At 44.5% G+C, this 10,638-nt stretch overlaps 1 protein-coding gene across 1 annotated transcript; it reads left to right on the top strand.

Annotated features, from left to right (window-relative positions):
* The first annotated feature begins 3,612 nt into the window (after positions 1 to 3,612).
* Positions 3,613 to 10,453, top strand: LOC110509048 (interleukin-11). The gene is made up of 5 exons (XM_021589998.3): positions 3,613 to 4,160; positions 5,102 to 5,268; positions 8,087 to 8,179; positions 8,301 to 8,462; positions 8,747 to 10,453. Exons 1-5 carry the CDS (start codon positions 4,154 to 4,156, stop codon positions 8,930 to 8,932), a joined length of 615 nt encoding a protein of 204 aa, XP_021445673.1. The 5' UTR covers positions 3,613 to 4,153; the 3' UTR covers positions 8,933 to 10,453.
* Positions 10,454 to 10,638: the final 185 nt, after the last annotated feature.

Raw genomic sequence — 10,638 nt, 5'->3', positions numbered from 1 at the left:
GAGGCTGTAGTACGCCTTGACACAGTCACAGACATATGGAGGGCTGTAGTAAGCCGCGACACAGTCACAGACATAGGGAGGGCTGTAGTACGCCGTGACACAGTCACAGACATATGGAGGGCTGTAGTACGCCGTGACACAGTCAAAGACATAGAGAGGGCTGTAGTACGCCGTGACACAGTCACAGACATAGGGAGGCTGTAGTACGCCGTGACACAGTCACAGACATATGGAGGGCTGTAGTACACCGTGACACAGTCACAGACATATGGAGGGCTGTAGTAAGCCGTGACACAGTCACAGACATAGGGAGGGCTGTAGTACGCCGTGACACAGTCACAGACATACAGAGGGCTGTAGTACGCCGTGACACAGTCACAGACATATGGAGGGCTGTAGTAAGCCGCGACACAGTCACAGACATAGGGAGGGCTGTAGTACGCCGTGACACAGTCACAGTCACAGACATATGGAGGGCTGTAGTACGCCGTGACACAGTCACAGACATAGAGAGGGCTGTAGTACGCCGTGACACAGTCACAGACATAGGGAGGCTGTAGTACGCCGTGACACAGTCACAGACATATGGAGGGCTGTAGTACACCGTGACACAGTCACAGACATATGGAGGGCTGTAGTAAGCCGTGACACAGTCACAGACATAGGGAGGGCTGTAGTACGCCGTGACACAGTCACAGACATACAGAGGGCTGTAGTACGCCGTGACACAGTCACAGACATATGGAGGGCTGTAGTAAGCCGCGACACAGTCACAGACATAGGGAGAGCTGTAGTACGCCGTGACACAGTCACAGTCACAGACATAGGGAGGGCTGTAGTACGCCGTGACACAGTCACAGACATATGAAGGGCTGTAGTAAGCCGTGACACGGTCACAGGCATATGGAGGGCTGTAGTAAGCCGCGACACAGTCACAGACAGATGGAGTGCTGTAGTACGCCGTGACACAGTCACAGACATATGGAGGGCTGTAGTATGCCATGACACAGTCACAGACATATGGAGGGCTGTAGTAAGCCGTGACACAGTCACAGACATACAGAGGGGTGTAGTAAGCCGCGACACAGTCACAGTCATATGGAGGGCTGTAGTAAGCCGTGACACAGTCACAGACATATGGAGGGCTGTAGTAAGCCGCGACACAGTCACAGACATATGGAGGGCTGCAGTAAGCCGCGACACAGTCACAGACATATGGAGGGCTGTAGTAAGCCGTGACACAGTCACAGACATATGGAGGGCTGTAGCACGTGGTGACACAGTCACAGACATATGGAGGGCTGTAGTAAGCCGCAACACAGTCACAGACACAAGAAGTGCTGTAGTAAGCCGCGACACAGTCACAGACAGATGGAGTGCTGTAGTATGCCGTGACAGTCACAGACATAGGGAGGGCTGTAGTACGTCGTGACACAGGTTCCTCTGATGTCTAACTATATTTTTAAATGTACCCCCATTTTTCTCCCCAATTTCGTGGTATCCAATTGTTAGTAGTTACTGTCTTGTCTCATCACTACAACTCCTGTCCTCCGAAACACAACCCAACCAAGCCGCACTGCTTCTTAACACAGCGCGCATCCAACCCGGAAGCCAGCCGCACCAATGTGTGTGTGTGTGTGTGTACTGTTTTAACCCCATCTTATTCCCCCTCCCTGACACTGTGTTACTGGACTAGAGTCCTGTCACTGTTTCTATGCAACACTAACACCTAGCAACCTGGTCAGCATGCACTGCGCCAGGTCCGCCACAGGAGTCGCTAGTGCCTGATGAGACAAGGATATCCCTACCTGCCAGACCCTCCCTAACCCGGACGACGCTAGGCCAATTGTGCGTCGCCCCATGGACCTCCCGGTCGTGGCCGGCTGCGACAGAGCCTGGGCTCGGACCCAGAGTCTCTGGTGGCACAGCTAGCACTGCGATGCAGTGCCTTAGACCACTGCGCCAACCGCGAGGCGATGTCTAACATTTTAACACACACACACGGCTGGTATAGACAATGTCACAGGTTCCGTTCTCTCTGATGTGTTTGAGGTTTAATTCAGTGGCTCACTCTGCTACTCCTCCTCCGGTGGCTTATACACATTGGTGATGTAATGGGTGGCACAAACACACAAACACTTAATATTATTGTACACATATATACACCACATTCACACCACCAGCCTACTAATTACCCACACACATGCACACACACACACACACACCTTCTCCTAACACACACACACACACACACCATGGCACAGAGGCCTTCTTTCCCAAAAAATAGCCCCCCATGAGCATACAAACACACAAACACTGCATGCATGTGCACTCTCTCCCTCCCTCCCTCACACACACACACACACACACTGCATACATGTGCACCCCCTCCCTCTCACTCACACACAAACACATAGAGTGACAATGTGTATGAGTGATATGAGTGATCACCACTGGCAGATTGTCTAACAGACTCTCAGTGCCTCAGAACCACCCAGGAGACCCCCATCATGGTAGGCAGACGGAGAGAAGGAGAGAGAGGGGACGAGGGAGGGAGAGTGACTAACTTCACTCTTTCTTTTCTTCTTGCCCCAGCTGTGTCTTCAAACAGCCCTTTGATGTGGGAAATTAAATAGAGCGAGTGTATCAATATCTCCCTCGGTCCACCACATTCATCCATTTCCTCTCCTCCTCTCCCCTTCTCCTTCTCTCCTCTCTTTTCTTGTCTGCTGTTGACCCAGGAAAAGAGAGTACTACTTGTTTCCCACAACACCTCTACCACCCAGTCTCCTCGCCACTATGCCCTCATAAGTGTCAGTGTGTTTATTTGTGTATCCGTGTGTGTGTGTAAGCCCATCACTTAACACTTGTACCCACTACCCACATCATTATTAGTGTGTCTGATGTTCTCTCTTGAAGACCCACACCTCCTATAAGCATTTTATCCTTTTGTTGGTTTATGTGTGTGTGTGTGTGTGTGTGTACTGTTTTAACCCCATCTTATTCCCCCTCCCTTGACACTGTGTTACTGGACTAGAGTCCTGTCACTGTTTCTATGCAACACTAGGCCCCTTCTGGACAACACCTCTCTCCCGTCCCGCTCTGTCTCTCACTCTTTCCTTCACCCTGGAGAGGGAGAGAGGGAGAGAAAAAAGAAGGGGGGAAAGTGGAAATAACAGGATGATGTCTCAGGAGTGGCTGTCTGTAAAAAATGAGAGTGGGGGGAGAGGTGTTTTCTCTGTGTATGGACTATGAAGTGGGGAACGTGCCATATGGAGCAGCGTCCTACTGTAAAGCCACAGTCAAAAAGCATTTTTAACACTCAGAGAAACACAATAAACAATGAGAGGGAGAGAGAGAGAAAACAAGGTAGATCCACTGTATAAAGGATACAGGACTGGAGATAGACTGATATAAAATTAAACAATGGCCTTTTTAAACTTCTGCAGTGATAGAGAGAGGGGGGAAGAGATTTAGAGATGGAAAGATAGAAAGAGGTAGATGGACTGATAAATTGGTAGCGGGATGCGACGGAGGAAGTGTAGACTACTGGAGATAGGGACAGGATGGACGAGAGAAAGTGATACAGACAGAAAAAAAAGAAGAAAAAACAACGGAACATTTTGAAAAATTTGCTAAGGGAGACAGACAGCTCTGGCAGGGAGGGGAGGAGGAAAGAGGGAGCGCGTGTGTTTTTATGAATGAATGTCGGTGACTCAGTCGATGTGTCATACAGCCCAGTCTTTATAAAAGGACGTTTAAAACAAGCCTAAACATTTCACTGCGCGAAAATTTGACTTACACACACTCGCATCCCTCCCTAACCATTTGTCTGAGTGTCTGTCTATCGTTACTATCAGTTCATTACTAGAACTACACTCAAACTTTACTGAACAAAAAGTTTGGAGGCATTGTATTTTATTTCTTTATTGGATAGTTCGCCCTCATTCCTCTACTTTTTCATTCATTCTCTCGTTATTTTCCTTTTCTGCAATCTCTTGCCTCCACTCTTTTCGCGGAGTGTGAAAGCGAGAAGAAACTGGAGCACGTGACAATTTCCGGAGTTCGATTTATTTATAAATTTTCTTACCTTGTTTTTTAAAACTATTTATTTATTGTAAGTCGTGCATTTATTTATTGTACACGAACAAATATGAAATGTAAGTGCCTGATTATTCTTTCAATTGTTTCTGAATTTTCTTATTATTATCATCCTTTCTCTCTAACGTGTCTTGTTTAGTTAAGTCTATGTCTAATATGTTGGCATAATAATATGCTGTCACGATTCTCAGGGTATGATCATTGATTGGGCTATTCCATATTCCAATGCAATTACTGAGCATGCAAATGTTACTTAATTGCAGCTAAGCATTGCCATGTTCAGTGACCACTGAGTGATCCATTTGTTTCAAGAAGCCTAGACACTGACGTCTTATACCAGCAGGTGGTTAAAGTTTGAACAAGGAGTGATGCTCTCCTGAGTCCTGGCTTGTGCTTCTTGTGGTTCTCCTGTAATTACACAGGCATTTATCATTTCAGCAGCAATTGGGACTTTCTTTACCTTGTATTTGAACTTGAAAGAGAAGGAATGAATGAGCTTACTGTTACAAAACTGTCTTGGTTTAGGCTGTGTAATGCATGTCATCCAACAACTGATGTATACTATTGCAGGTGTGACCATTGGAGGCGTTCATGAAAGTCAATAATTGTGAAGATCAACATAATATTATAGTGTGTGAAGTGTCCTGCATGTAATGATTTGCATTTAGGACTCTGGTCACATCCAACAACTGATGTGTCGTATTGCAGGTGTGACAATTAGAGGCATTCAGGAAAGTCGATAATTGTGAAAGTGTTGTTATTGTTAATGATATTATGAGTCATAGGATTGAACGATTTAGACATAATTTCATGTAACCTGTGAAAACATGACTCTGCTGGCTTTGTGCAACTCTGAAGGATTCCACTGCCAAGTCTGGGTTTATGTTTACATTATGGTGCAATATCGTACCCCGAGGTCATTATCATTATATCGACATGACAGCTCTTCTCTGCGGTCATATAAATCTAATAATTGCTTCCATTTCCTCCCACCCTGCAGTGCTTGTCGACTCCTCCTCCTCTCTGTTGCTCTCGCTGCTATTGGCCCAGCTTCCTTTATTTACGTCTGCCGTCCCCGCCCCCTACCGGAGGCCGAACGTCGTGCACGAACTGGATAGATTGGCCAATCAGACGAAAAATCTGAGGCAGATCACAGCAGATCTATTGGTGAGTGGAATGTTACTGTACTCACTTCTGATGTCATGATGGGGAGATTGCTATACTGATCTGGGTACTGTATTGATTGTGTGGTGGTGATCATGGCATGATCACCACCACACAATCAATACAGTACCCAGATCAGTATAGCAATCTCACCAGTTTCCTGAGGCACATGAAAAGAGACTGGCTGAAGTTTCTGTCCAATAGCTCACCTTTATGACCCCTTAATGACTACTATAGTGGCATATTTGCATAGAACAGTCATAAGAAGCCCTGCTCCTTCTGCCTCACTCTCCCTGACTGTGACGCAATACAACTCTGGACAGCTGAATTGGACAGTTGACTTAGACGTCTTATTCTCATGGCTACGTTAACCTGCTTGTGTTGTGTCAGCCAGTGTATTAAGAGTCCCTTAGCTGTGTGAGAAGGACAGTCAGGGCAAGTGTCAGTAGAGATTTCACTATGTGAGGTCAGCCTTAAGGTCAGCCTTGATCCAGACAGGACCAACTGGAGCGCCGACTAACTTCGCCTCTAGACACTGATCTCAGGTCAGTTTAGTGTTAATGCTAAGGGTTATGATTGGGGGCAGGTACGCTGGTCCTAGATCTGTGGCTATGGACATCTTATACCTGGAGTAGAAACACACTCAAAGAGAATAGAAAGTAACTATCGGTAATAGGTATTTCTGGAACTGATTAACTCTGTTTATTAGCTGTGAGGAAATGGAATGTGGATTGGCACCTGTTGCTTATCTGGTGCTGTTTCCTGAAGTTGTTCTAATCTCGATGCCCAAGTAAAAGCGGCTGGGGAGTTTGTATTGAAATGGAAATGATTGCTGTGTACGTTTGGCCTACAGATGTGCTGGAAGTGTCCTGTAAGCAATGTGTTTGAACAGGTGAACCAGAACATATCCTTATCTTTGGTTATTCATGACCGCAAGAGATACTATTTTTATATGATGTAAATCAGAAACCACATTTGTTTAAGACACAAAACTGAAAATAGTTACACACTAGTCTCTGGCAGGGGGATTGGTCAATAAGTAAGTGTGTGTGTGTGTGTGTGTGTGTAGTATCTCTGTATGAGGACACAGTGCTATAGCAATAATGTAGTATGGGGGCCAGATGTAAGGAAGTAGCTTTATCAAAGAAGAGTAAAGTAGCTTTATCAAAGAACTCTGCACAGCAACGGCAATACGCTGCTTTAACAAAATGTTGTGTTTGTTTTTCAAAGACATGAATCATTTATTTTGGTTTCTTTTCTTCTTGTGCAGAGTTCCACTGAACAGGGGTCAAGGCTAGGGGAAAAAAATAGAATTTGATTCAACGGAAAGTCCCCGCAAGAAAGCAATAAAACTGTGTGTGTGTGTGTGTGTGTGTGTGTGTGCATGTCTGTGTAATGTTTCTACATGTCTGTTGTGTGTTTTCGTGTGTGTGTCCATGTGTTGTGTGTGTCAGAGTGTGAGTGTGTGTATTGAGGGTGCTGTAAATAGTTGTGTAGGTGTGGTGTTTAGTGTTTGGTTGTCGGTCGCCACAGCAAAGTGACCTGATAAAAATCACAGAGATTTATCACATTCCAGTATTTGCATTCAGAAAGATTGTTGGGGGGGTGCAAGGTTCAGTCGAGTGAGGTCATGATGAAGAGAACGAGAAAGGGAGGATAAGAGAGAATTACAGGCTGAGACTGAGCATATAAAAGAGATCAGAGAGAGGTGTATAAGAAGTGGTCACCAGCCTATCTGTGTGTGTGTGTGTGTGTGTGTGTGTGTGTGTGTGTCTGTGTCTGTGTGTAACAGGGTGTAAGAGCGAAGGTAGAGAGGAAAGCAGAAGGAGAAATAACCCAAAGAGGGGTGAAAGGGATAAGAGGGGTGGGATTACTTCTGAAAGAAAGACAAAACATTAAGCCAAACATTAATGGTCTTTTGTAAAAGACAGAAGCAAGTGAGGGAGTGAGGGAGGGATGAGAGGGAGAGAGATGGGAAAACAACAATAATAGCAACAACAATAATTGCAAAACACGATGGTAAAGCACAATGAGGACAGAACACCACAATAGCATGAGGAAGCATTAAGTGTACACAACCCATTGTGTACCACCATCCATCATGTTTTCCTAATGCTGTTATGTTTCTCCACTGATTGGTGCTCTGACGCACATGGCATCAGTCACTGTTGTGCTTCACGTCATTCTCATTCATTTACATTCTTACTCATAAATCACTTCTTCACCTGTTTAAGGCCCACAGAGATACAGTAGCAGCCCCCCCCCCCCCCCCCCCCCCCCCCCGCCTGGTCACAGATCACTAGGGGGGGTGCTACTAGGGGGGCTGCTACTGAATCTCTGTGGCCTGCTACTGTATCTCTGTGTGATCTGCCTCCCCCTAGTGGTGGCTGTGAGCAGTGGCGACAGACTGAGGATTGTACACACATTACTACACAGCAATACGTCATCTCAGACTTTTTAATAGCTGCGACCCTGGAGTTTCCCTGCAGCTCTGTGTTGTCTATCCCACTCAGAGCTCTCTAAGTCACAGCATATGTTGTTCTCCTCCTCTCCCAGTAGAAAACATCCTGTGGTTTCAGGTCACTTGCTCTTATTGTTGACGTTTTCGGGGTTACGATCTGGGTGAACTCTCCCTGACCCGACCACACTTTTCTCAGGGAAAGCTAGGGTCTCTAGTCCTGGCCAGACCAGACAATCATCTGATCTAGGTGCTGCTGGAGTAATACTTGCCTTATGCTTACGTGACTTTTGTGAGGATGTGCAAATTTGTGAGGATGTATTTGACTGACGTAGCGTGTTGTTTTGTCCGTTTTTCTTACAGAAGGAACATGCGTTCGAGACAGACCCAGAACAGCATAGATTTAAGTCCCTGCCACTAATGAACAACAGGGCCAGTGACATCAACTCCCTTGAGGTAAATGTGTTTTACGTTGTGTGTGTCTATGTCTTTCTGCCTTCCAGATGTGTTCTGTCATGTCCCAGACATTGATACTAAATCTCTCTCTCTTTCTTCACCCCCCTCTTCTCTCCTCCAGATGAGACCCACTCTCTCTCAGCTCCACACGGACTTGAAGTCGTTTGAGCACCACTTTGCCTGGTTGAGCAGAGCATCAAGGAAACACCACCACCCTGCTCTCCCTAAACTGGGACAGATGATGTCACTCATCAAGTCTCTCACCAGCATGCTAGAGCATCAGGTAACTGCTCTGTTCAACACTAATACGGCTGAAACATAATGCAGCTTAGTACATTTATATCATTTGGATATATTATACATATGAGATTTTATCAGATCGTTCTACTGTTCTTACACTGTGTGATGGTCTAATAATGGCTCTGCAGTTCTTGCAGTCAGTTTCAATCATTATATTACATTTAGGCCTGTTGCATCACATTTTTTGGATGGGAGGTACATTAGTCTAGCCTAGCACTTCAGACAGGAAATCTAAACCATCCCTCTTTCTCGCCGTTCTCCTCATAGATGATGAGAGTTGATGCTCAGCGTCTCTCTCCTCCCTCTCCCTCGATGCCGCCTCCACCCCCCTCCCAGTTTGATGTGTTACAGTCTTCCCAGGAGCTGCTACTACAGTTCAGACTCTTCTGTGATTGGGCCCAACGAGTGTTCTCAGTGCTCAGTACAAAGTCCAAAATGTCTGCAGTACAATGATGATTCCTGAAGTGCTATAGTCTATAGGGATACACAGAATCCACACTACAACCAATGGGGATCTAATAGCTTCAACCGGCGCTACAAACAATGGTGATTCAAGATAACCACACTACAAACTTGCACTGTTGTCACTGAATGTCCATTCTCATTGTAGCCAATGTGGGAGCTCCATATTCAAACTACAGCCTATGAGGATCCACCGTATTCACACTATTACAACCAGTAATGGTCTTCAATATTCACAAACATGTCACTGCCACCCCATCCTCTCTCTCAAATACCTTGTTCCTGACTGTGTTATTTATGTATTTATTTATTTATTTACTTATTTATTTGATGTCATTATTTATTTGATTTTGTAACGTGTCACATATCATTTTTACTTTATTGTTGTGAATTTAATTCCTTGTACCTTGTCAATACTCCTATTTTGTTCTCTCTCTCTCCCCCTTCATCCTTCTTCCCAAACTAAACAAAGAGACCACACCGTAGCACTTCCTGACTTCTTACAGTCTCTAATGATATGGATTGTATTTTCAACTATTTAACCTGTCTCTCTTTACAAAGAGTAGCCTATTTCCGCCAGTAGATGTAGCAAACATACTTGGCTTGTAGCAAGCATATCTTGGGAGAGCCTACATGTATTTTTCTTACAGTGCTGTACTTTCCCTTGTAGATTTAGGGTTACTCATAGAATCTACTGAACATGTTAAATGTGCCACCTGTTTGGTTTTGTAAACTGTTAAGAAAGAGAATTTTGAACCATGGCTCAATCAGGATGTCAACACAACATAGGAGGGTAGATCGTTTTTCCATGGGTTTAGTTGCTATTTACAGTCACTGTGTCCCACATGGAAAAATAACAGGTGGTATATCTAATGCTGTGGTAAAGGTTTATGAGTATGCACTGATCTAGGACCTGATCTAATCTCTTTGCACAAATTTGTTAGGATTAGCCTTTTGAGTCAACTGACCCTTACTCTGTGCCTTGGTACACATAATGTTTGAGCGTTTTAGTGACATAAATAAGAAATTAAAAAACACCCCAAGCCTTAAAATACTATGTATTGTGATATTGTGATACTACGGTTCTGCACAGTTGTACAATAATGTAAATTGTTGTATACAATGCAATTGTCTATTATAGTTTTCTATGATATTTAATGTAGAACACTCTGTCAATGCTATCCCTATCGTTTTGTCGCAATATCAATATTATTCTATTCTAGTATTTTGTGACAGTATTTACTATTTATTTAAGTTACTTTGGTGGAACTATTTATTTGCGCTGCAGAGGAGCAAGTCTCCTGTTGTTTTTGTACTTTTATACGGTTTCTATTCATATTTACCATTATCATTGCTTATCATCCATGTTGAAATCATTTTAGTACCATGTGTGAACGCTGTGGAAAACCTTGTGCTTGGGGTTTCCAGCACAGACTGACTGATTGGCCTAAATGTGAAATGTGTGCCTTGAAAAAAAAGTTAATAAAGAACATGCACAATGACTGAGATGAATGAGATGGGCTTTTCATGTTACTTTGTCATATTTTCAATATTAGGTAGGCCTACACGTCATGCGCTCTTTTTTTTTCTTTCCCTCCCTTATTCACCATCCTCCTGTGTCTCGTCCATCATCACACACTACAGGGCCTTTCCTACATTCTACCAAAAACTGCATTAACCATCAGGCATTGCAACAA

This window comes from Oncorhynchus mykiss, chromosome 3 (assembly GCF_057628025.1).
Source record: "Oncorhynchus mykiss isolate SJ-2025 chromosome 3, ASM5762802v1, whole genome shotgun sequence".
NCBI lineage: Eukaryota > Metazoa > Chordata > Actinopteri > Salmoniformes > Salmonidae > Oncorhynchus > Oncorhynchus mykiss.
Note: the sequence above shows the minus strand (reverse complement) of the source record. Positions and strands in the feature narration are given on the sequence as shown.